Here is a 27,999-nt window from a genome sequence, read left to right as displayed (position 1 = left end):
TACAAAATAAATATAATTGAAAAGCAAGTTAGTTATGCATTGATTCATTTTGCATTCCTAGCACCCATCTTCTGTTTCATTTTTCTTTGCCTTTTGTAAATCCTTTTCTTTCTAGCTTTCAAATCTACTTTTGGCTCTGGTTTTACCCACTGTATTTCTATTGGCTTTTCCTCAGCTGGTATAGCAAAAACATCTTCAGTGGGGTCATGTGGAAGAATTGTCTTTGGCTCTTTCTTTCTCAATTTCTGCACATCTTTCACTTGCTGTTTCTCTCTATATTTTGCAGCTGTGATGGATCTTATGATACGCCGATGCATGTTTGGCGACTGGTAGTGAGGATTCTCATATAAAGTTGGTCCTCCAAAACTTCCCTGGAAAATCTTTATGAGATTTAAGACAAAACAAGGTCCTATTTCTACAAGAGCAGCATCTTCTTCTCTGATCTGAAAGTTCCGAAACCATATCCTATTATCCAAAATGGTAAAAGTAAACACATGGTTCACAAATGGCTGGCTTTTGGGATGATACCGTGGCGTGCTAAATATCTGAATTAAGAGTTCTTTTAACAAAGCATAATGTGGTAATTCATCAAAAGCAGGGTCAAAAGACAAAAGTGGCCGAGAACCTTTCAAACAGTTTCCAGTCATCTTTAGTTCAGCTAGGGTATGAATATTTTGAACAAGAAATTTGGCAGATGGCCCATGAGGTGAATTTGAAAGCCACATATACAGATCCTGTTTTTTTTTTTTTTTTTTTTGCTTCAAAATAGATGCATTTATTGCAGTTTTTCATTTCACAGACCTCATTAATCACAAATAATTTATCTTTACGATCCATTTTAGTATCTGCTTTAGAATGAGGCATCAGCATTCTCAAGTCCTGCATTAAATGTCTTGTTCTGAAATTTATTCCTCTGGAAGAAAAGATAAGAATCCGTTCCTTATTTATCCACTTGCCCTTGCAAACGGGGCCTGGGATACGGTCTCTCTCTTCCTCCTCCACTTCCTCTACCATGACGCGCGGCTTAGCTGACGGCCCGGCATCTTTCCCATTTCTTTTTGGCTTCTTCGCCTGAACCGCCGAGCCTCCACGCCGTTTCCTCTTAGTTGCAGCCATCTTGCTTCCCCACCTTCGCTCTCCGCCCGAAATAATCACTTTTTCTAATTGTAAAGTTTGTAAAGGTTTATGGCCCCATAAAGGTTTACCTAGTATCTCAATGTAATTGAATATTTTAAATAACAGTTTTATAGTTCTCTGTAAACAATACTTACATTATCCTTCTTTTATCTAGTGAGAGTTATGTTAAATTATCTTAGAATCATTCCTTTTTTGTGTGATGTGATTTCTTTTGTCTTGGCATATTATAGGTCAGCATTTCCCAAATTTGTGCCTTGGAATACTAATTCTGTAAAAAAAGTTTTACATGGCTACAGAAGTTTGGAAAAATGCTTGTTTAATCAAATTCAATATGTCTCTTTATTAGTCTTTAATATTTTAATGTCTATTTTACATTTCTGAGAGAGAGGGATGTGGGATGCAACATTTCTCAAAAGTACCTGACAAGAGAACCTTTTTCAGGTGAGCGTCTTATAAGGCCACTGTTCTTTGGAACACACTTTGGGTACTGTTTAAATGTCCAGAGTGCATTTCGATATAAAGAATATTCCTCCATTTTGGAAAGTTCTACCTCATGCTTTACTTAATCTTTCCCAATATTATGTGTATTTTTATATTCCTGTGGGGGAAAAGTGTGCACATGACAGAAGTTGGATGGAAACTGTAGAAATAATCTAGACAATTATTTCTTGATTATTAGATAGTAAACCAATAGTAATTGGAGAGAACATTTGAATCCTCAGATGACACACAAAAAAGTTGTTCATTCTCATGAGTAGTTTTAGCTTCCCCCTCTGATAGAGACTAAACACAAAGTGGTTTATGGATTGCAAAGGATCATCTGTCCAATTGCTTTATTACCTTTGCTGCCTTACAGGAATCAATGGTCAGAAATGGGGGGTGATGGAGAGGCAGAAGGTAAAGGAGCCCAGGTAACAACTGGCTCGGTTAATGAGTCCTGGCTAACTGAGAACTGAATGTACTTCAGTCAGTGTGGAATGTTGAAGGTCCTGAAAGGAGTAAAGTCCTCCTGAGATCTAGTAATGAAAATCCCTCTTGGGTTTCTTTCTCAAACTGCTTACATGCATATTTACATCACCTAATGTAAATATGAGACTCATTATAACATTATTTTCTTGCAAACACTTGTCCTCATTTCTTGCTAAAGGCAACATTTCTGAAGGGCTCTGTTGTTATAGGTATATAGTAATTGGGAGTAACTCTTTACTAATGCTATGTATGATTTCTTTATACCTAGCTCACACTCAGATGGCATCTCCTAGTTTCAACCATGAATTTCTCACCCAACTGTCTCAGCAGTACCCTGAATCTAGAGACCACAATGTAGTTGGAGATCTGGTGGGAGCATGGAAAATGAAAACTTTATGGAGGCTTTAATTCTCCAAATGAAACTAAGTACCTCCTCCACGAATCATCACACAGATCAGAAACCTGACCATGTCCTATTTGAACAGCACAAGTAAAAGAGAAGCTTTTAAAAGCTTCTTAGAGATTCTGTGGGTGTAGTTGGCTCAGGTCTACAGAAGGTATGCTCTACTTTCTCCGAAGAATAGTGCAGAGGAAGGTTAAAATTCAGGGTGAGATTAAAGTTCATTGCCCAGTCCTAATGTAAGGGCTGGAGACAAAAATGAGGTGTGGCAGGAAGACAGGGCTTGAAAGCAGAAAATCCAGGTTGGAGTCCTGATTCTGTCTTTTCCCAGCATTGTGACCTTGGGCAAGTCATATACCCTCAATGGTAACTGCTAAAATAGGGATGAAAAAGAGATAGTGGATGTGAAATTGCATTGTAAACTATAAATATATAAGGTTTATTATTGTTGTTTTTGTTGTAATTGGTTAAGCACCCTTAGGGATGCTCAGGGAATTCTTCCTGGAGGTGAAAAGTTTGAGGGTGAATATCACAAAGACCCACCACCATGGAGAAGTCTTGTAAAGGGACAATTCAAAGAGAAGGGAACTAATGTCAACTGCTGTTTTTCTTGTGCTTGTTTTTAAACTGTTCATATGGAGAGGGAGAGAAAGAAAGGAAGGGAGGTAAGGGGAAGGAAGTCTCTTCTGAAGGGTTAAAGCAAGATAGTGCTGTAAAGTGATTCCAGATGTACAAATATTAATATCTCTCTCTCCCTGATGAATGAGAAGGTATGACCCAGTTAGGGAACTGCTAAAATTACCGGCGCCACTGAGACCTCAGTTGATGGCCCAGCTCAGATTTTTATCCTTACCCCGGCAACTGTAATGCTGATGAAGGGCTCGGACCTGCTGCAGCAGACCTTCCAAAACTTCACTCTGTCCCTTGTGTCTGGGCTCTCTGTCGTCATAGTCTTTCCAGTCTATTGAACAAAAGAAACAAACAAAGTGAATTTTAAAGCAGGGGAGGGCTCTTCCCTGCCCTGCCTCAGGAGTTGGAGTTTTGCTCATACTACCCACAGACTGTGGATGAGCACCCAGCACATGCAGAGTGAGCAGGCAATGCCAAGTGTTTGGAAGCTGCCATTGTTCAGAGCCCTGTGCAAAACAGTAATTGTGGTTGGTTTCTTGTGTTGGGCAGTTTTATGGCAAGAGAAAATGGTAATTGAAAGCCAAAAGAAAATAGGAAATTTGGGAGTCAGTCGCCCCTTTCCCAGCCCTCTCCCCCACTTTTCAGTATCCCATGTCCTAATCAGTTCCCCTGTAGAACTCAGCACCCTAAGTCTCAACTGGATTTCCACAGAGGAAAGAAAGAAGTGGGAATTTGCAGACTAGATGAAATCCATAGTCCCAAAGCTTTTACTGCAGGTTTCACACTTTTGGCCAAATTGACATTTCTTTCCAAGCTAAGAGCCCATGTCAGATGCCAAGAAATGGAAATCTACATTTTGCTCTAATGAATGTCTGCTTTGGGTAGCTGGCATAGCGAGCCCTGCACATACTCTGAGCCACCAACCACCCTGTCTGCTCAGTCTCTAAATATACGGTATTAGCTTACATGGCAAATTTAAATTGCAATACCCACTGAGATTTTTCTCCCCCTTCTATTTTCATTCTATTTGGCTATGATGATATCGAGAGTAATAACCCATATGGGACTAATGTCAAGATTATAATTCTGCTGTCTCCAACTCTCATTATTTTTTTTTTAGCAGGTCAGTCATTTCGTAGGTCATCCCTTCTTCCCTCTATAGTCTTTTCCCCATTTTTCTTTTCTGAGCCTTTCAAAAGTGACAACTTGAAGTGTTTCTTAGTTGAAATTCTTTCTTTAAAAATGCTAGTTATTCTTCCCCAGAAAAGCCAGTTAGTTCATGAATATATCTAGGGCTTAAATTCTAGTTGAACAAGTTTCAAATACCCTCCTCCACATATTTATTTTAAAATATGGGGTCTTCTTCATTCAATATGGGATGTATGGCCCTCCATACAGTGCTCATTTCATTATGCCATGCACATGTTACTTTTCTTTTGGGAAGGAGGGCCAGAAGCTTGGTTGGAGTTTGTGTGTTATGGCTTAGTTATGGTCAACTCTTGGAGACAGGGGATTGGCATAGGTGCCTTTTGTAGAATCTTTGTTCCTTGTAGGAAAGAACTGTGACTTAAATTCTCTTTGCCTCAGGTTTCTTCCTTCTCTGTAAAGTGAGTTTTTAAAATATCTTTTTAGGTTATTCGAGGTTTAAAAGAAATAATGTAACTAAAGCACCATCCTGGTCACGTAGGAGACACTCATCAAATGTTGAAGAAGCATGATGGTGTTTGGGTAGGATAAAATACGGAAGGATTTTTGCTGGAAAATTTGCAAATATTTGAGGAAATAAACTCCCAGTGGCTCTCAGACTATTTGTAGTGCCCCTGGCATTCACTGCCCTCATGGATACCCAAAGGCCATTATGAGTTTGTTCTCTTAGTGGGATGAATGAATCTGAAGTGCTCATGATAAGATGATCTAGGTTGTGTGCCTGAGTCAGACTCCTTGGTGGATTACTATGTGGCCCTGAACATGCTAATGCATTATAATGAGAGTTAATGCTGCCATGAATGCAAGGAGAGATGAAATGGGCCTTGCTCTTTCAGCTGAGCCCTGTTACATCAGAAGTGAATTTGATCTGATGATTTTATGATACATTAGAAAATTGTTAATGCTAAATTGCAGCCCAAGTGAGCACTAAACATGATGCCAAGGTTTTTGGAAAGAATGAGTTTTTCTTATAGATGTTTGGAAGGTTCTGACGACTACATAAAATAGGAGATTTTAGGGATGAGGGAGAAAATTGAAAATATATTAAGAAATCAGGAACTTGACAGGAATAAACTCAGCATGGTAGGAAAAGAGCAGATTGTGCCACATAGTACAGTTCACTGTTCTGGTAATGAGACACTTCAAATGCAACACAATGCAGAGCTTACACTCACTGGCGATATCAGGGTTTTCTTGATCGTAACTCAGACAAGCCTGTCTGGGTCCCTTTCTCTTATTATGTACCATACCATATAACATAAGTCTATAAAAACACATTAAGGCCTTTTGTAAAAATGTAAAAAAAGTTTTATAGCTTACTGGAACATATTACCAAATTTCCAATTACTTTGTCATGTTCGGGTACGTTGTTCTGTAGTATATCTGAATACTGATATATGTTACATCACGATATCATACTCTGTTTATAAATAGAACGGGAGTGTTTTTATATTGTTCTTTACAAGTGATATGGCATGTCTGCAGCAACTATAACCACATGTTAGGATTTCAGTTCTTTCCCAGTTACCCCTACTAATCAAACATACCATTTTAGAAAGTGTTGCTATTTGATATGTTAATTGCTAATTTATAAGTGACTCGTCCCAATCCTGAACAACTGTTCTTGTCATTCTGGAGACAGCTCTTCAAATGGGCTGTGAGAGAGAATGTCTAAATAGAATTTTCATTTTATAGAACCTGAGCATCTGAACTTTATAAGCAAATGCATCCATATGAAGATCAGAATTTGCGTGGATATAAATTTGGAGTGGGTTCCCCCTGGCTTACTTTCAGATCAACTGAGGCAACTATTTTTGTGCTTTTCTATTCCTCTGTTCCACCATCTGCAATAATACACAGTCCCATTCACCACCCACCCATGGGATTGGTTCCTTTAGTATCTTAGTCTTGCAATTCCCAGTTTGTGTTTCTGATAAATCTTCAATAAGAAAGATGTCTCAATAAGACTGGAATAACTAAATCATCAAATGCAAGGGGAGTCAGGGGTCTTGAAGATTTCTGGCATTGGCGATCCAAGGCCCTGAATTACTTGGTATAGCCAATTGGATCCACCGAGAGTAGTAGTCAGGCATGGTTAGCTGGCTCTTCTTAATCTGCTTGTCTGCCTGAGAGCATACTAGTTACCACAGCACAGGAGACATGGCAGTACCTTGACCAATTCAGGCTTGAATCCTGGCTCAGCCACGTACCAGTGTTGTGACCTTGGGAAAGGCAACATCCTCTCTGTATTAGTCCGTTTCTGTTGCTTATAACAAAATATCTGGAACTGGGTAATTTATAAGAAAACTAAATTTATTGCTTACAGTTTCAGAGGCTAGGAAGTCCAAAGTCCAGAAAACACATCTGGTGTAGGCTTTCTTTGGTGGTGACTTCAGGGATCACATTGTAAAAATGGCAGAGCAGAGAGAGAGAGACAGATTCTCCTATCTCTTCTTTTAAAGCCCTCAGAACCACGCCCCTGACTGACATTTTTAATCCATTTACTACAGCCTGGTCCTATAATCTAATCACCTCTTCAAAGCTCCACCTTTCAATTACCGTAACAGGACATCCCACCCTCTTAGCAGTCACATTGGGGCCATGTTTCTAATACATAAAACTTGGGGGACACAATTCAAGCTTTAATGAACTTTGGGGGGACATAATTCAATCCACTACACTCTCTGAATCCCAGTTTAGGTACTGGACTCCATATGTATGTGCCTCTATGCTAATTGTTCCCTCATCAGTAAAATGAGTCTAATAATAATAACCACCTCGAGAGGTATGTCATGAAGATTAAATGAGTTAATTTATGTATAGTGCTTAAATTAATGCCTTCCATAAAACGAGTCTTATAAAAGTTAACTCCAGTGTTGATAGTGATGAAGATGATAATGACGGTGATGCTTATCCACAAGACAGGAATGAGGATGAAGGATTGTTGTGAGGATTAAGAGATACTGAATGTAAAAGCTCATAATATACTCCTGATTTGTGGTTGGTCCTGGGTAAAGGATTGTTATAAAACTCAAAAGATACATAAATATATAAAAAAAAAATGCTAAAAGAGCCCATAATCTCATAACCCAGATGTACACTGTTACATTTTGATAGTTATCAAGACACATAGACACACCCATACTAATTATAGGCAAACCTACAATTTAAATGTTATGTGGAAAAAACACCACATTTTGCATTTTTTTTAAAACATAAAATTTGTACCATAGGAATTTCTTCCACACGATGAATGGTTTTTTAAAACACCATTCTTAGTGATTGTATTTTGTTCTATTGTATGCATGTAAATAGGTATATGTCATATTAACTATTAAGTTAACATTAAATATTTGTTCTTCCCCACTACACAGGATACTTCGCTATTATCAGTATATTTCCACAGTGCACATCTTTGTACATAACTGCATTTCTGTTTACTTTGTTTAGATTCATAGATGTGTAATTATGGGGTAAAAGTAAATGCTTTTTTTTTTTTAAAGGAAGTTGATATGAAAGGGCAAATTGTGTTCCCTAAAAGATGTAGAAGTTTGCGCTCTCACAAGAAGTATATGATAACATTTTTAACTATCACATTAGTAAAGCTTTTTTTTTTTTTTTTTTTAATGAAACTACGATTCAGAGCTTTGGGCTCATTACATAGAAAAATCTGTCATGTGGTATGTCTGGAGATATTTCTTCTGGTTAATTAAATTTTCTGGTTAATAGAGTGTTACCAAACATGTCAGGCATAAATTATTAGTCTTGTAATAATTAGAAGAGGCCTGTGCTGGGTTTTCAGTCACGGTTACAAATGTTACAGATTATATTTGTAGCAGAGTGCCTGTGAGTAAGAAAGCTTTTCTTCTGACATAATGTCAGATAATTGAGATTTGTTATATCTCATTCTTATCAAGTCAATGTGGATGTGTCCAGGGGGTGAGGAAGGAAAGATGGGAGCTAAAATGGACTATAGATACTCTTGGCCAGCAACTCACATTGTGTCATCTCACTCCATCCCCATAAAAGTGCTTGAAAAGGTATGATTAGACTCATTCTACAGATGTTGAATTCAGAGTTTAAGTTACTTCTGAAGGCTACACAACTGATAAAAGGTACTATGGGTATCAGATTCAGTCTGTCTGGTGCCAAATTCCCTCTCCTTTCACTTTACTGAGCTGCCTCCCCAGGAATATTTTTGCAGAGGAATCATTCATTATGTGGTTCAGATGCTGCCCTGAGAAGGTCTTGTTGGTTACGAGCAGTCGGGGGAGGAAATGGCAATGGCACCCTGAGGATGGAATTGTAGTTGGAGCCTGTTGCCTGCTGGAGGGAATTCACAGTCACCACCTACTAGAAGGAGAGGCACATGCTGGTGTCGTGGTCTGAGCAGGTCCCCATCCTTTCATGTTGTAAGCTGAGACTTGAACAAAATACTGTTGGCCCTGCAAAGTATTGAAATAGTATGATGCATCAGGCATTTTATTTAATTGCTTTTACTCTAGAAGCAGATCGCTGTGTTTGATTAACGCATTCATTTAGCTTTCTGGCTTGTCTTGACTATTATGTTTATAGATTATAGTAACCATATTTGAAGTGCCCTCTTTGTTTCTATGTACTTTCTTTTTAACAAAACAGGAATATCATAATTACTTTTCTTGACCCCTCAAAAATTATATATCAATTTTTAAAAGTCAAGCAGTTCTACAAAGCTTACCAAAAATAGCAATCTCCCATGCTTATCTCTTTCTTCTATTTTCCCCTTTCCAGAGTCAACAACTATCACTTCTTTTAGCTGATCAACTTGCTTGAAAGTTAACAAATTGTAGTGAATATCTTTTCAGATTAGTGCATCAAAGACTTCAGTTTTAAAGCTATTATTAAAACAATGATATTCTTTAATGCCTTTTTATGACATTCAGAATTAAGGAGTTGTTTTTGTTTGCTGATAATTCTTAAATTTTTTTTTATGGTTTTATATTTTGCTTTGAAAAGTATTTTTTTTTTTTGATGAACCCAAAAGGAGCTGTTGAGAAGCCAGCATTTGATGGAACATTGCTTGCAAAACTTGTAAAATGGTGTTGAAGTTAAAAAGAAAAAAAGCACATCTTTGTAGAGCTTTTGCTAGGGATTTAATAATATTGATATTACCATATGATGAAGTTTTTTATTTTTTAACATTGAAAATGGGTTTCTATGCACTTCAAGGTTATAGACTTTATGTAGAAGTGTTAATCTACTTCTAGGCTTTTATATGATTAGGATAGTGTCTGCTTTGCTCTGATTGGATGGTCCAGTGGAAAAACTTAATTCCCATGGAAATTAGTTCGGATATTAGAGAAACTCCCAATAGAAAGTTTTCCATTTTTATCACCATATCACTTTTTCTTTTAAGCAAAGGAAATTCCCTAGGGTTCTTTCTGGCTCTCTTCCATGATAATAAGCCATAGGATTGAAATCAGTCTTCTCTTGATAGCATCTCTGGGGGGCCACCCATTCAGGGGTTTGTTTACTCTGGTAATCCACAGTTCTGGCCCCTGGTATAGATGTGCGACTAGGACTAAAAGTTAGGATTCTGTGGTGGTGACTTAACCAGCAAGAATTCTATTAGAATAAAGCTGGTACAAACTTGAAGAGATGCAATCTAATGTAGCTTTTTAATGCTAGCTTTTAGGATTATACTTTACAGATAACTGTTTTAATTGACTAACCTTTAAGAAAACAACAGCAATGACAAATTTTCCCTCTACTTCCCCCATATGAAGGTCCTAAGAATCCTAAGATATTAATTATTTGAGTTGAACAAACATACAAAAAAGGTTTGATTTAAGTTTACTTTAAAAAGATTTTCCTAAAAAAATATTTTTTATCTTTTACCTTTTAACTGTTTGAGGAAATACAGGGTTTGTTCTGGTTTGAACTCATTTCCTAGGTGTTCTTATTTTTTGCATTTCATATGCTCATATGGTTCATAGTTCCACAAATAATTAACGCTTCAGTTTAAATTGGTTAAACAAATAAGCGTGATTTATTCCAGTTTTTCATTCACAGTTTAAACTGGTTTAGGTTACTGAGAAATGTAGCTCCACCATATATAGTTTCTTTTTTGTGAAAGCATACTTAGACAGTTTTTTTTAATCAAGGGAAAAGGATTTCTCTCAGGAAATTGTGTGACTCCAATTGATGACTGATCTCAACTGAGGCTGTCGGGGTGAGGGTTAGATGAGGCTGTTATTTTTACCATCAGACAGGGAGTCAAAATTGGATCCCTCAGAGCCTTTGATCCCTCCCAAAGATTAGAATATGATCCAGAAAGCAGCAGCTTTCAAGACTTGCATGAGGCCAGTCTTTTTCTGATCTCCTTAGAACATGGCAGCTTGCAAAATGGTTCATGCTGTCTTCCTACTTCTTTGTGAATTTTAGATTATGGATACCAGACATATCATGCTTAATGAGTGACAGTTGTTGCCAGAGGATTGGGTGTTGGGGGTAGCTTCCAGAGTAGGCATTTGCTATCAACATCCCAGCACAAAACACAGCAACAGGGGAATGGGAAGTCTACTGGGAGGACACTTACTGTTGTCAGTCCTGTGATTGTACATCTCAGTGTCTGCAGATTATCCATGATGATTTCTCCAACCAAAGGACAAAAGTCTTTAGACATGCTCCATTCCACTGGAAGGAGAGAGAAAGAGAGAAAGAGGGAGGGAGGAAGCAGGGGCAGGAGGTGGGGAAGAGAGATTGATTCAGTCATACATCAAGAAGCACCATAGAAACTCTAGCATATAATCCTTCTCAAAAACAGTAAATTTACTGTCCTTCCTTATATTGGTACATCTAAGAATCCTCTTTGTGATTTCAAGTCAGTTTCCAAATTCACAATTATTTTTTAAAAGAAGAGCAGAAAAAAGTAATAATTCAATATACCTTATGAGTTTTCTGAACCTCAATAAATATCAAGTATATTCTGATATATGTACATGTATGTGATGTTCTTAATGTGAGACATAATTTATATTAAATATATTGCCCATGAGGCCATAGCTATATAAAGACATAGAATGTGTGTGTGTGTGTGTGTGTGTGTGTGTGTGTGTATGTGTGTATACTAAAAAAGCTAAATTATTTACTGCATGTGAGAGGTGAAGGGTATATTAGGACATTACCTTCTATTCATTCCCCAAGTTTGCCTTCTGCTTCACCATTCTACTGAAAATGCTTTCAAGGTCCCAGTGACATTCTCATCCCAAATAAAGAGGTCTCCTTTCATTTCCTACACATCATTTGACACCTTTTCCTTCTGGAAACATTCTCTTCCTTTAGTTTCTCATAAGCTACTCCTTTCTCCTCTCTTTCTCCTCCCTGATACCTTCTTCGAAGCTTTTTTACTGGCTTTTTTTCAGCCCTAGGGTCTGGGGTTTTTGGCTGACCTGTTCAATGTTCTTCTCCCCTAACATCCCCAAGGTGGGTGCTCATTCACAGTTAAATCATCCAAATTCTAACACCCTATTTTTCTGTGAGGTCATGTTCTTTCATAACTTTTTCCATTAGTTAAAAGCCATGGTCAGGAAAGATAAATTGTGTATCATCAGTAAAAAGTGCCTTAAGTAACAGTTGACACATGGCGGGATTTAAGGCGAGCTGAAATGAAACCGGAGCTTAAGTCACATGGGAAACAAGGCCTCCATGTTTCTAAGCCTCATAATGGCAAGCTATAGGTCTTAAGATTTAAATTATATTCTCTATGATACTTTGGTACATCAAAACTAAGCCAAGCCAAGCCATTCCCAAACCCTGCTGCTCTCCTCAAGTCACACATTCCTCTGCTTTAGAGCTGTTGCCCCTGCATCCTCTGCCCTTCTTCAGGATGCTCCTAGGATTCTTGAAAATGTACTCTCTTGAAAATTAATTCCTAATGCTCTGATAATCAGTGACAGCCTTTCCTTGGGAAATCCTGCCACCTTTGGTCTTCCATACTTTTTGCAACCTTTTTTCCCTTGGTTTTGGTTGAACCCTCTCTTTGGCATCTTTTACCCTTTAACTGTTTCTTTCTAGGCTTTTCCTTGTTCCTCTCTTCTAGTTCTCCATTGGATGTGATGTTCCTTGGGGGTTTGGTTTTGGGTTCTTTTTTTTCACTCCCTGGTGATGACTTTATCCACTTTTATGGCTCCAGCCATGAGTCTTAAAACTGTGATTCTAGGCCTTGCCTCCCTATTGAGTTCTCATTTCCAACTGTAAATCTCCATCTAGTGTTTCCCACTCCATTTGAGTGTCCCCTAAGTATTTCTCTTTACCAAAATACCTTTCTTCTCTTGTTTTCTCAACTTTAGCTAATGGCACTGTCATATGTCCAAATCCTAACCAAAAATCTCAGAGCATTCTTGCTTCCTCTTTGCCCCCAATTCCTTGCAATCAGTTGATCACTAAACCCAGTAGTTTCCACTTCTAAAATATCTCCTATAAGTTCTCCTCTTCCCCACGCACTACAGTTACAGTGTAGGGCTTTATAAATATGAGCATCAACTCTGTAATAGCTTCGCAATTGATTTCTCTGCTTGACTCTTCATCCTTACATAGAATCCTCTTACTATAACCTGAATTATTGCTTAAAAATGCAGACCTAATTATTTCATTCTTTCACCTAAAATCTTTTCATAGTGTCCGGTTACTTTGAGAATAAAATGAAATCTTCACAAGGCATTTAAGGACCTTTATATCTTGTCCTGACCTTACACTACTACCTTCATCTCCTGTCATTCTCCAGAAGAAAGTCTTTGTTCTGTAAGTCCCTGTTACATGATTACTTCATGTACTTTTCTGCTTCTGTGTCTTTCGCTCATCTTCAAATCTTTGTTTGGTGAAACTCTGCTAATCCTTTAAGACCTAGAAAAGTCAACTCTAAATTCCTCAGGAATAATTAATTAAATATACCAGTTTTTAAGCTCCCAAAGTCCTTTATTCATATGGAAACAAGATTTATTACACTATATTAAGTCTTATGATATGTGTCTCTTTGTCTTGTTAGATTGTGAAAAACTGGAGGATAGGAAAAGCATCATTCATTTTTTTCTTTCTAGTACCTGGGTTTGTGCTTGGTGCATGGAGGATGCTTACTAAATATTTGCAAATCAAATACATATATATGTATTTGATTGTGTGTGTGTGTGCATACACACATCTCCCCAGAACAGCCTGATTTTTCCAACATGGAGATGTTTTTCTTACATGTGTATATTCTTCTTTGCCAGTCTATTGCCCTTTGAAGCTCTCAGGCTTATGAAATCTATGAAGCTCTCAGGGTTATGAAGTCTAATTAGAATCAAATGATTACAATTGTATATTAACTTTCAAATCAGGGCTATACCTTCTTTTATATATATATATATATATACGCATATTTTTTTCAAAATGTTTTATTCCGCTTATGAGCTACTAGGTCTTGAAGAAGTCAAGTCTCTAAAAGTCAAATTGGGGAGAGTTTGTAATCAGAGAATAATGTTGCACCTAATTTTAGCTAAAGAAAACAAAGGAGTGATTGAGGGAATTATTACAAACAAAACAAAACAAAACAAAAATGAGTAGCAAATGTGAAAAGACATCTAGAAAGAGCAACAAATATAGGAAAATTCCAGAAACAAAAATATCATTGGTTGTTATTGAGACAAATGTGATTGATTGCTGTGGTGGAGCTACAAGCTGAAGGTTGAGAATCAAGGGCTTGTGACTCAAGAATAGAAATTTAGAGCCTCTTTGAAAAAAGAGCAAGGGATTAGTGAGAATAATACTAGATTATTTGGGAAGTGATTAGTGAAACGTTGCTCAAAGATGCAATCTTTAAAATTTCTGAAGAAACCACAATTTATTTTTGAATAAAAACTACTTATGTTCTATTGAAATATATTTCACAAAACATATTTCAGGTGGAAAAGAGGGACTGGCTTCTTAAAAAACAAAACAAATTAGAAGAAGGTTTGTAAGGAAGTATAGTTCTGTTTTGGGAATTAATAGGGGGTTTAAACAATTAAATTAAGTTTATAACACATCTGAGTTTCAAAGGGGAAGGGGCTGGAGAAAAAGAAGATCGCACATCTGAGGAAAAAAAATTCCTCATGTTGGAATGGCCAATCTATTCTGGGGCCACTAACAGTCATTTCCCTCTAGGTATTTCTTTGGGTTGGTAGACTCCTTTTGGCATGAAGCCACATAGAAAAGAAAGGAGCTTCTGGTCATTTAAAGAATGAGGAGGGAAACAGAGTGAGCAGGAGTCACTTTTAGAGCAAGTAGAAATTCTAAGAAAGCAACTTAGCATTGTCTTCCTGGAAAGTTGTTTGTAGGTAGTTTAAAGCCCTGAGAAAATCACTTATAAGCCTACTCTAAATCCCTGAAGGGCTGGAGCCATGTATATGAACTTTAAAACTATATAAGATTTATAATTTTAAGATAAAGATCAGAAAAACTGTTTCTACTTAGGTCTGGGAAATAAAAGCGGGGTTTAATCATGGAATGGCTCCTAGCAGTTGAAAATTAGCAAGAAAGGTACCAGATAAAACCTAGTTGTTAATATTCCTTAAAATTTGGCTCTGGCTCAAACTGTGATTCTCTATATTTATATTAAATGACTGAATATTTTAAATGAGAATCTTTGTTATTTTAATAAATATTAATTTTTTATCTAAGCTTCAGAAATGTAAAGTCACAAGAAAATTCTAGCTGAACATCACCATTGCCTGATGGCAGCTACGTAAAGTACAGCCCAAAAGCTTAAGAAGAAAAAGAGCTCCTGAAGGTCTGGCCCTGTCACCTGAAGTCTATAATGTGATGGGAAATGTCACAGGATCAGTGACAAGAGCAGAAAAGTCATGACTTGAAATGTTAGAGTGCATAAGCACAGAATACAGTCTAGAGCTTAGGTAAATTTCAGGCCTCATGGTGCAGAGTTTGTGATTCATACACCCTGCATTAGCTGATAGCACTCTTAAGTTTCAGGCCAGCTTTCTGAGAGCTGAAGACTATGCAAAAGTAAAGGCATAGGAAATAACAAACGCAGCAATGTCTAGTTAACTTCTATTCAGCTGATTAAAAAACACATACTTATTATTGTACAGATTCTCCCTAAAGTCTCAAATGTCTCAAATCCAAGAATTATTTTTTTTTCCTTTGCACGTCTGGGGGAGTATACTGTAAAAGTTATATTTTTTCCTCTTGTCCAGGAAACCTACCTCTTAACCTCATCAATAACTTGACCTCAGACCCATTGTTTATGCTTTTTTCTCTCTTCGTATGCCCTCCTCTTCCACCAAATCTTCTACCCCTTCATTCAAACAGGCCAGGTTCAAAATCTCTTTCTTTTTGTAGCTTTCTCTGTCTTCCCAAGGGAATCTCCTTGCCAATTTTACCATAGCAATTTTAATATGTCTCTTACATTGCACTTGCTTTATTGTTTTGTCTTATTTTTTAAGAGATCTCTTTTTTCTGTAGTCTATATGCTCTCTGAGGGCAGGGACCATGTCTGATTAATACCACTTTCCAAAGCACCTATCATAGCACCTAGCACAGTGTATGTAATGTTGGTGGCTCAGTAAACGTTGAATGAATCGAATACTTGATTCTTGACTTTGGAATGCTTAAAGTCTAAGGTAGATAGAAATATGACGCTAGTACATAATGAGTAAGAAAACTGTTAGAATAGAGAAAAATATAGTCAAAAAAGAATGAAATTTGCTTGAACTGCTCAGTTAGTGACTGAAGTGAAAATTAATTCCTGGCCTTCAGATTCCCAGCATCCTGGACTCTTCACTTGTCCATACTGCCTCTCAGAAACTAAAAAAAAAGAGTATTTCCTATTCCCTATCAGCACTTTGATGGAACTGAAACAGCATTCTTACTGGCCACACTCACCCTGGCGCCTTAGCTAATGAATGGAATTTGGCTAGACTGCCCAGCCCAGCACCAGAGCATTATGAAATCTTCCCCGATCCATCTAAATGTGCAGTCTCTAACCTTTCGGGCCAATCATAGCACAAGAGGAAGAGAGAGGGAGAGAAGGACATGCCGGGAAACCCAGACAGAGATCAAATATAGTCATTTCTAGAGATGAGAAGAGGTGTTTTGCTGCAGCATAAACTCACTCAATACTTGTGGGTTTTAAATTGGGAACTGACGTGAAAACTCTGGATCTGGGAATTCTGTTTAGCTCTAGCAAAATACAAGGTTGAAGCCACTTGCGTTTTTTATTTTAAATTCCCTTGGTAGTCCTAGGAGCAGGGGCATGCATTACTTTCAAACAAGAATCTTTATTGTTTGCTTAGCACACAGTCATCCAGTTAATTAGAAAAACATTTTTTCCCAAATTAAATTTTCCTAGAAAAACAATGATTTAAATTAAGGGCAAAAGGCTTTTTTTTTTTTTTTTTAAATACACTAGAAAAGCCTTCTTGCACACACTACTTCTAGACAATTAAAAGCAAAGTTGGAATCAGAAGGCTATATTAATTTATTTATTGTCAGATTCTGCCATTCACAAAAATAATATGTGCCTGTCTGTGTATATTGTGTATGTACTCTCTTAGTTTTGCTTGCCATATGATAGAGCTACACACAGATACTGGTAGGAAGCAGAGATGTCTAAATGTTCAGGGTTTTGAAAAGTATATAAGCACTACAAGTAACCACAAAAAAAGTCTGCTCCACAGTCTGAACCATTTGCTTTTTAATTTCCCTCTTAATAGTTATTATATTATGGCTCTTAGATTTATTCTTTCTCTTGATACCCTTGGATTTCTAAATGAAAGGTATTACTATTTTTATTATTCTTACTACTACTAATAGTTCTTTCTCTTTCCATACCTAGCATGAAATGTTTGTTGAACGAATTCCACTCTCCCAGAATCTCAGCTGCTGCCAGCCTAATGTTTCTAGTGAGATTCACAGAGCTTTACCTTTCGTGTACTTCTTTGGTCACTTAACCAGGGGTGACTTCAAAGAAAACTTCCTTCAGTAGTTTATGTAGTTTTGGGATGAGAAAGTCTGAATAATCTGCACTAGTGGAGGTATTGGAAGCAATAATAATCCTCAAACTCCAGATCATCCAGAAATCATTTTTTTCTTTACCTTAAGACACTTAAGATATCTTTCCTTAGTAGTTTCACCTACTGGTTCTCCTAAAATGTTAAACCAAGAGTTGGGAAGGTCTCAAATTGATCCACAAAGTACAGAGCGCAAAATCCACTCATCTTGTCATATCTAAGACTGGGTGGTATGATATAGGTGGCTTTTAGAGGCAGCACAAATAGGGAAGTGGAGGAAGTTAGAGCTTGCCCCAGATCCACTTTGTGATGGGATAAATGAAATGGTGTGCTAGACTTGACCCAGATAGCTTGTGAGAGCTGACTTAAAATTTCAAGAATTTTGTAAGCACAAGCTTCACTAAAAATTAAATTATATAAATGTAAAGTTAAATTATATCAAAAACAAAGACAGCAAATACTCACAACTCATCACTCCCTATTTTACTGCACTTTACTATTACTTATGCTCTTGAGGTTATTGAATCTGTATGGTGGAAACAGTACATAATGGTATACCACTTCACTCTCCTGTGGCTGGTTTTGTATGGCTCAGGAGCTAAGGATGATTTTGGTTTTTATAGTTTTAAAGGATTATAAACACACACACACGCGCGCGCGCGCGCGCACACACACACACACACACAGAAGAATATGTGACAGAGATCATATGTGGCCCACAAAATCTAATATTTTACTCTTTGGCCCTTTACAGGAGAAATTTGCTGACCACTGGTCTAGACTGAAGATAGTGATGGAGAAAATGTTAATAATACAGATTAATGTTAAAAATTTCTGTGGCCGTTATATTGTAAATTGCACAAAAAATTGAAGAAATATTCTTTCAGTTCTCAGAAACAATTATTTGATTCAAAAAGTAAGTTGCTTATATCATTGATCAACGAGTGAAGTTCCAACTTGGGTCTTTGTTGTTTCATTTTTGTTTTACTTCCTTAAAGTAAATGAAAATACCAACCAACATTTACATGGAAACTGTAAATTGTGTGCTACATATTGTTTCTATCAGTAAAATTTATAATAGACTATATGCATATGTGTGTGTATACATATATGAGGGTACTTCAGAAAGTTCATGGAAAGATTTATATTATCATTTAATTCTGTTTTTCCACAAAGTTTTTAAAGTACCCTTGTATATCTGTATATATACATTCATATATATATACAGTCACTTCCATATACAGGGGTTCCACATCTATGGATTCAACCAACTATGGATCAAAATATTCAGGAAAAGAAAATGGCATCTGTACTGAACATGTAGGGACTTTTTTTTTTCTTGTCATTATTTTCTAAATAATAGAGTACAACAACTATTTACATAGCATTTACATTATGTATTATAATTAGGTATTACTTAAAATACTTTAGGTATCATAAGTAATCTAGAGATGATTTAAAGTATATGGGAGGATGTACATAGGTTAAATGCAAATATAATTGATCCTTGAACAACATGGGTTTGAACTGTGTGGGTCAACATGGATTTTTCAACCAACCACTGATTAAAAATACAGTATTTGTGGGATGTGGAACCCGTGTATACAGAGGGCTGACTTTTCATATATGTGGGGTCCACAGGGTCAAGTGCAGGACTTGAGCATCCATTGATTTTGGTATACCTGGGGCATCCTGGAACCAATCTCCTGTAGATACCAAGGGATGACTGTACTATGCCATTTTATATAAGGGTCTCGAGCATCTTTGGATTTTGGTACTCCCAGGAGGCCCTGGAACCAATCCCCCACAGACACTAGAGGGACAACTGTGTATATATATATATATATGTATATGTGTGTGTGTGTGTGTGTACATATATGTGTATATTTATACAGGTTTTTTCCCCCCAGAGACCCAGTTGTTAAGCACTTACCCTCATACTACTGGATAAATGCTAGGTGATTGCTCAGGCAGACTCTGGAAGTTGGGTGTACCCTGTTCAGAAGGGTATAGTGTCTGAGGGGTGCAGGTTTCTCAGGCGTAATTTAGGTAGCAAGATTATTTGATATTAGGAGTCGAGAATGAGGTACTTAAACTCCTTTAGAAGGTAGGAGTGGCACAGTGAGAAAATCTGGGGCAGAAGTTCAGTTACCAAGCAGATCACCTGGGAGGTCTGCACAGTGGCTGGGCCCCAGGCCCTGGGCAGCACAGGGGCCCACGTTACCTGCACCAGTTCTTCCTGCCTAAGCTAGAGCTGGCCCAGAAATTGGTGCAGGACACAGCCTGAAGGGCAAGCACCTGTGGACTTGACTAAGCAACCAGGATGGCAGAGTCAGGGGCTGACAAATGGAAACCTAAAAGTTGATTGCATGTTTGGTGGGCCATACCAGTCCAGTGCCCCAGATAGCATGACAGAGCTCCACATCTAAACAGGACTATATGGGCTTCATTGTTTTTATATTTTATTATTACATGTAATTATAATGTATAATAATTAACTATAACTATATTTTATGTCATGATTACCTGGACTTTATGAATGGGTACTTTTAGGGCACTGTGGACTGAAAATAGGCACATAGGTCACAAATTCAAATAAACTCTTCCACTTTTTTTTTTCCCTTAGAACGCTGCCACATCCTTGAGTTGTAAGATGTCCAGATAGATTATCACTTGTTTAGATAATTTTTTTAAGGAGAGATTGTCCAGATAACAATTTTTTTGTTTTGTTTTGTTTTTTCTTTTTGTTTTTCTGACTGGTAAGGGGATCGCAACCCTTGGCATGGTGTTGTCTGCACCACGCTCAGCCAGTGAGTGCACCGGCCATCCCTATATAGGATCCGAACCCATGGCTTCAGTGCTACCAGCGCTGCACTCTCCTGAGTGAGCCACGGGGCCGGCCCCAGATAACAGTTTTTGTTTATTAGAGAAGTATAAGCTTTTTAAACACTGCAGTGCAAGTAGCTGAACAATAGCAGGTACTCTGAACTGAATGACCATTAAAGATCTGTAGGCTGAGATTGCTGCTCAGCAGTCCTTTCTGGAGAATAGGCAGCATCTGACACCTTTTCCGTGGGGTAAGAGCTCTTCTCCCAGAAGCTTCCTGGGATTCCAAGATTTTTGTTTTGTTTTGTTTTCAGCAGAGTGATGCCCTCGTTGCCTGCAGGGAGAGAACCCTGGCAAGCTCTTGCACATTTCTAAAAGATACAAAGCGAGGAGAGCACAGGATCAGCTGTCTGACTTATACACACAAGGCCCAAGATATGTGGCCAGTTCACAGCTTTCTGAACCCTATCAGGCACTTATGGAATTAAGATAACCAGCCATGATGGCAAAACCAAAAACATTCCAACTCCTCTGCCAGATGGTAAGCCTTCATTTAGAGAGAGGCATTTGATGTGGCTTTTCTTTCGTTCTCTTACTAAACCCATTTAAAAGATCCTAGTTTTCTCCTTACAACTTTAAGTAACTAAACTCCTTGATGCCAGGATCCATGCCATATTGATCTTTGTACACCCACCCCCTCTTTCTCTTGTGGGTTTGACTTATGTGTGGACACTGGTAGGTGGGGGACAGTTTTCATAGTTCCATTTTGCTCCCTGTGAACTACAAACTAAGGGTTCCTTAGCTGGGCATTGAATTTAGTTTCTGCGCCTTATTTCACCTGACTCTCTGCATTTACCTTGTGTTTAGGGAAGGAAAACTAACACAACTAACACAATGAAAGCCTACCATCTTCTCTTACTAATTATTTTATTATTTATTCCTCACAATAAATAATTTCATCATTTATTCTTACAATTCTTGCAAGATAGGCTAAGTCATTCATTCAATAACCCACTTAACAAGTAGCAGAACTGGGAATTAAAGCCAGGTGTGCTTGAATCCAAACTCATGTATCACTCGTTATGGAGTCTGGGATAAAGTCCTCAATCCTTCTCCTTGGCCGACAAGGCCCTGGATGATCTGGGCCTTCACCATCTTCTAGCTTCAATTTCATCGAACCTGCTTGTTTTCTATCTTTGATTTTTAGGTATCAGACATGTCAGCCTCCTTTCTCTCTCAGGAAACTCACACATACTGTTCATTTTGCTGGAAATACTCATTTTCCTTCCTTCTGACTTTCATTTCATTAGTTATTTCTTCCTTTTCCCTCAGCAATCCATGTAAATGTCGTGTCTGCACAGATGTCTTCTCTGATCCCTGAGACAATATTAGATCCCTGGTCTATCTCTCAGGGTACCAAATAGTGTTCCTTTGTTACACAGTAATTAGAAATTTGTGCAATTATCTCTTTAATCCTGTAAGCTTTATGAGGATAGTGACTATGTCTATCTTATTCACCAGTATAGTCCCCAGCAGCTAGCATATGCCATTACATACAGTAGTCCAATAAATACTTACTGAATTGATATTAGATTTTTTTTTATCAGTTACCATTATTTTGTTTTTAAAATTTTTATTGTATATATGTAGGTGTACAACATGATGTTTTAGTATAAGTGTACACAGTGAAATAATTACTACAGTCAAGCCAATTTAATATTCATCATCTTACATCGTTATATTTTTTTGTGTACATGGTAAGAGCACTTGAAATCTACTCTCTCAGCAAATTTTTTGTGTATAGTACAATATTATTAACTATAGTCCTTGTGCTGTACATTTGATTTCTAGACATATTCATTCTACATAACTGCAACTTTATATCCTTTAACCTATATCTCTGCATTTCCCCTCTGCTGCTTCTGGTAATCACCGTTCTTTTTTTTTTTTTTTTTAAGATTCCACATATAAGAGAGATCTGGCTTATTTCGCTTAGTATAATGCACTCTAGGTTCATCCATGTTGTTGCAAAACAGTGCTAGATTATTGATCATTTAGGTTGTGGGGATATGGAAGGGCAAGTAACATGGTCCCTGGCCTCAAAGAGCTTACAATTTAGTATTATGGCCCATTTCTACAGATGAGACAGGAGGTTTATAGAGATCGAGTCCATCTTAGACCAAAGTTCTTTCCCCATCATGATGCCTCTCCCATCTCCTCTTGTCAAAAACCTACTCAAGTGAAAGGCTCAGGCTCCTTCAACTCTAGGTTATTCTCTCTGATCCTTCAAAGTAGTTTTATGTTATTTTTACTCACATTTATACTCTCTACAATGTATTGTAATGATTTATACACATGTATTTTCAACCCTGCCTGCATAATATATTTCAAATTTGGTCTCTAATTATGTTTTTTAAGCTCCATTACTATCATCACTTTTATTGGAGCCGCCATCATTTCACATCTGTACTCCTATAACAGTTTCATAGTGCGACTAGTCTCTCTGTCTCCATTCATACTCTCACGGATCCACTGAAGCCAGAATGATCTCGACAATGTATAAATCCTATCACAATACTTTCCTACATAGAAAACTTGTAATGGTTCCCCATTGCACTAGGAATAAAATTCAAACTCCTTAACATAGTCTACAACAGGGGCTGACAAACTGAGACTTGCAGGCCAAATTCAGCATGCCGCCCATTTTTGTATGCCTGTGAGCTAAGAATAGTTTTGACATTGGAAAAAATTTTTTTGTAATGTGAAAATTATATGAAATTCAAATTTCAGTGTTCATAGATAAAATTTTATTGGAACCCAACCCCACTCATTTGTTTACATATTGTTTTGATGGAGAACTGAATAGTTGCAATAAAGACCATAGGTCCTGTAAAGCCTGAAATATTTACGACCTGACTCTTTACAGAAAAATTTTGCCAGCCTCTGGAGTCATGATCTGGCTGCTTCTTTGAATCCCACTTTCTTACCATTCCATCCATTTTGGTTCATCTGCACTTTGTTTCCCAAGCCTATCCATACATTTTTACCAAGCTCATTCCTGCCTCTCACTCTTAACACATTATCTTATTTTATTTTTAGCACTTATCACTATCTGAAATTGTCTTGTTTATTTATTAATTTACTTGTTTGCCTAAAAAATGTGAGCTCCATAGGCTTGGCTATTTTTCCCCCCACTATATCTCCATGCCTAGAATGCACATTGTAGACATTCAAAACATTTCTGTTAAATGAATATTTTATCTTCCCTGTAAGTTCTTCAGGGCAGATACTGTGACTGACTCATTTTTGTATCACCTATAGTGGCCACATAGTGCCTTGTATTGAGTAATAATTCCAAAAATAACTGTTGAATGAATAAAATGCCAGTCACTTCCCCCTTCTCCTGGGACAAAGTGAAAATACTTGTTGTCAGCTGGACCCCAAGAAAGAATAATGTATATAGCATCTTCCTTTGCCTCATTTACACTCCACTGCTTGAGAGCACATTTTAAGTAGGGGACATGGATTTCAGCATAGTCCTCAGAGAACTGTGGCTATGGGGACCTCAAGTATCCCAATGAGGAGTACTTCTAGTTGATGCAGGGTAAAGCCAGGTGTTTTCTGATAATGGGAAAAAACCGTTGGCAAAGTTGGGTTGGCAGTTTTTCCTAAGAAAATTGTCCCAATTATTTTGAAAAGATTGTAAATTACCTTTTAAAATATAGCATGTGTATAATGCCACAAAAAATGAAAGGTAAAAATAAAATGCTGAATTAAATAAAAACATATAATGGTTTGTAGAAGGATAACACTTCATGATCTTAAGTGGATGCTGGGAGAACATCTGTTAATATTTATTGAGGTATTGTGCTTTACTTATAAATATTACACTTTATCCCCATAACAATCCTATATGGGAGATACTGTTTTCCTCATCTCACAGATGAGGTAACCAAGACTCAAAACTTTTAAATAACTAGCTTGAGTCATCACAGTCCATTAATGCAGAGTCTGGATTTGAACACTTGTCTGTCTTGTTTGCCTCCCAAGTCCATACAGGGAGAAATGATAAATGGGTTACCAGCCATTTTTAGGTGTTTCTGGCTAGAGAAAGCTCCAACTATGAAAAGCTTACAGAAAGTATTTGCAATACTGGATTTCTACTGAGTGAACCTGAGTCTGGGTCTCCTGGCTGCCACCTCTGTCCTGTTTCTCCAAGGGCTGGGATTGTCTCTAATACTATGATTTCCTTGTTATGGTCTCAAGAGGGAGAGAGGGTTGGGGCAGCAACCACCAAGCAGAACAGGGGATTATCCTGATGCTGGGGGACTGTGAATCTCATGAAAGTGTTCTGTATTTTTGTCAGCTACATGTGGCGATGGTGGCCATGATAAATACTTTTTCTTTTTTTAATAAATAGCAATTTACATAGTCACCAAAGACTCATGTAAATTGCTGGCCCATAATTTGAGCCTGGTTCATGTTATGCAGCCTTACTGATGCCAACTCTTCCTCCTTCTTCCCCCTCCAAGAGCCTACTCAGAACACTCTCAGTTCTGAACAAGCTCCTCTCTTTTTGTCACCTGCATCTCCTTCCTCTGGCTAGGAATGTGCAAGCTGAGGTGGGAGATACGATGGAGGACCTGGGAACAAACCAACTCCAAAGTAGGAGCAGTTCCTCAGGATTCAAAGGAATGTGTGGGGAAATAAAAATAAAAAAAAAAAAAAATAAAAGAGAAAGAACCAGACCACCTTGGGAGCAGCCAGCACAGTCTTCTTCCCTGTGTCTCACCAAGGAGAATGTGCTATTTGAAGCTCCTTTCTTCTGTATTTGTTTTCACATTCTATTGTAAATTACACAACAAGGTGCCTTATTGATCCTGAAAAATCCAATCTTTAGATTTTCCCATCAAGGCAAGAAGACAAAGAGCCTTGTCTTCCATTCCCAGGCTCAGCTTCTGCTTCTGTGTAGATGATCAGACTGGCTGGTGTTGAGGCACAAATCTCAGTAAATACATTCATATAGGGGTTCTTTTCTTGGGGGTCTCAAATAGGCTTCAGTGGATCAAAGAAAACCCTTCATGTTATAAGCAACAAATGTGCATTTTTTTTTTCTTTCCCAGATCCGTATGGAAGGTTAAACATCACAACATACAATGTATATCCTAGCAGGGGCTATCTGAGAGGCCTAAATTACTTTTCTTGGGTAGTGCTGCAGTTTTCCCTATTTTGTTTGTTATGTTTAGTTTCTGTATTTCTACCTATATGTGATGTCTCTAAGTTTTCTTCATTCACAAAACACACTTGAACTTAAAATAGCTTGGACCTAAACTATATAATGTTGAGTATTTTCTTGCTCATCTGTTTAACTGGCAGATTGACCTATACATGCATTGTATCTTGGTCCGTGATGGCAAATGGCACATAGTAGGTGGCCAATGAAGAAATCTTAAATAAATGAATGCAGTAGTTTATTTAATAAAGAAGACTTTGTCACATTCATAGTTGAAAAGGAAGAGCAAGACTGTTAGTTTGCAAACATTCAGAAGAGGTCATCCACAGTGAGGTGGTTGGAGGAACGGGACTCTTCAGATTTTGAAAAATCTTTTATCTATTCTAAGATAATCAAGGTGGGACAGGAAAGTCATTGGCAATAATTAAATATTGAGAATAAGGTATTTGGCCCTTAGGCAGTGGGAAAAAGAATTATGTGCACTTACTTGAGGGAACACACACAATAGATTCTAAATAAAGATAATTGAGTTTATTGAATTTTTTATCTATTGGTCCAATACCCAACACTGAGCTAATTGCTGGCACATTTGGGATAAGAAATCAAATCTAACTTTAAATCCAGTGCTGATTGGCTGACTGATTTATCAGACTTCCACTGATGCCCTACTAGAGATCAGACACTGTGAAATGCTGGAGATATAAATATGAAGAAAGCCCAGTTTTTGCCCTCAAGACAATTACAGTCCAATGGGGAGGGGTGGGGAACAGATAAGCCAATGCAAGCTTATAAAACAATATGATGAGTGCTGATAGAGGCAAGCTCAGGTTGGGGTCACCCTAAACAGCCTGGAGAAGAGGTTGTTAAGGATAATTTTTGGGACAGGCTGACTCCTGGCAGAGTCCTAAAGGATGTGTAATTCTGCCAAAGGAAGAGAATGGTTAAAGGCATTCCAGTCAGAGGCTGCTGCATGTGCAAAGGCACAGATCATGGTGTGGTCAGGGAATTGCAATGCAATTATGGGGAACAGGAGAAGAGGTGAGGTGAGATGGGAGTGTGACTTTAACCAGACATGAGATGGGAGAGGGGACAGGAGCTAAGTGTCATTCTAAGAAGTGTCAACATTATTTGAAGGCATTTGGAGCTATTGAAAGATTAGGCCATTGTATGATCAGATTTGCATTTTAGGAAGATCACTCTTGTAGCCTGTGGGGAAAATATTAGAGAGAGACAAGGCTATGGCCAGGGAGACCAGAAAGGTATTGGTGCCGTAATCTACATGAGGTGTGATACCAGCTCAGGAGTGGCGTTATCTCCATCTTTGTGAAAAAGAGGAAACCACCTGAATTCCTCTTACCCTCCAAAACCCAGTTTTTTATTTATTGGGTTATTTGTGAGCCAATTTGTTATGTGAACCCAAATACTTGGCATTGCAAGCTCTCATAGGCATAGTGAATACTGGAGTTCAACTACTATTTTTTTTTTTTTTTAACTAAGAGCTATTAGCCAACACTGTATACTTAAAAATTTCCAAATCAAATATCGTGGTTGTATCAAAAACCATGCTTTTTCTCCAGGTGTATGTAACTGGTCTCAGCTTTACTCAGAGTTCAATTGCAAACAGTAATGAAAACACTGACATCTCATTGCTCATTTAATATTTATGTAGCTGTCGCCATCTCAATTTTGCACATTCAAAACCTCAGAGTTGGTTGAATTTGAGGTGAGCTGCATTCCGCTTTGACAGTAGGTTTTTTCGGGGATGCTTTCATCCTTAAATAACTTTTAAAACAACACTCAGAGAGTGGCAAGAGATCAAAAAAAAAAAAAAAAAAAAAAAGATCTGTTACCATGGGGGTTGATGAAATTATTATTTCCCCCACAACAGTTTTCCCTTTGCAGAGAAGAAAGTTGACCAGCCTTATTAGGAATTGGAGCAAACACTCCTTTAGGCAAAAGCAGACTTAAGCCTAGTCAGATGTATATTCTTACTGTGATTCCTCTGTGTGGAATCAGGAGCAAGAAATGGGAGAAGTAACACAGGAAGGTGAGATGGGCTGGTAATTGTCTACTTCTCATCATGGGAGTAACGTCTTACAGTTCCGTATTATTTTTAATCTGCAACACTTTCTTCCACATTTTTCTCATTTGATTTTCACAACAATCCTGTTATACATTATTCTTATTTTACAGGTGAGGTCACAGGCTTTGCCAGACTGAGTGCACTCTTCGAGGCCACACACTGGGAATGAATGGGAGGGCCAGATTTTGTACCTGGGTTTGTCTGGGCTCAAAATTCAGAGTCTCCCTCTCACAGTTTAATGAGGCTTCAGCACGTATCAAAGATGAGGAAAACAGTAGTGTAGAAAAGAAATCATAGAGGTACACAGGTTTGTAAGTTCTGATTTTGAGAAAGTCTGAGGGAAGATACAGTTCTGTGGACCGGCTCAGTCTCAGAATAAAGGGGAAGGTCCTGCGCTTTGTAACCCCGAGGGGCTCACCCTTGGTGCACCCACTCACTTCTCTGCAGGGCTCTGGAAGAACTTGTAGCATCCAGATTTAGAAGGGTTGGG

The 27,999-nt window shown here is 37.8% G+C and overlaps 2 protein-coding genes across 2 annotated transcripts in view; both read right to left on the bottom strand.

The window, feature by feature from the left end:
* The window catches only part of ANKFN1 (ankyrin repeat and fibronectin type III domain containing 1), a 163,672-nt gene that overhangs the window by 58,896 nt on the left and 76,777 nt on the right, over positions 1-27,999 (bottom strand). Inside the window, exons 6-8 of the mRNA XM_063112909.1 lie at positions 10,920-11,017; positions 8,697-8,787; positions 3,360-3,467 (exon numbers count right to left, since the gene is read on the bottom strand). Of these exons, the coding sequence (XP_062968979.1) occupies positions 3,360-3,467; positions 8,697-8,787; positions 10,920-11,017 (297 nt within the window). The remainder of the gene's footprint in view (positions 1-3,359; positions 3,468-8,696; positions 8,788-10,919; positions 11,018-27,999) is intronic.
* On the bottom strand, positions 29-1,119 carry LOC134389160 (ribosome biogenesis protein BRX1 homolog). Its single transcript, XM_063112643.1, is given in 2 exon segments — positions 29-755; positions 757-1,119. Coding segments are annotated over 2 exon segments (1,071 nt in total). The 5' UTR covers positions 1,117-1,119; the 3' UTR covers positions 29-44.

The sequence above is a fragment of the Cynocephalus volans genome, chromosome 10, assembly GCF_027409185.1.
Source record: "Cynocephalus volans isolate mCynVol1 chromosome 10, mCynVol1.pri, whole genome shotgun sequence".
Lineage (NCBI taxonomy): Eukaryota > Metazoa > Chordata > Mammalia > Dermoptera > Cynocephalidae > Cynocephalus > Cynocephalus volans.
This window is presented reverse-complemented; position numbering and strand designations above follow the sequence as displayed.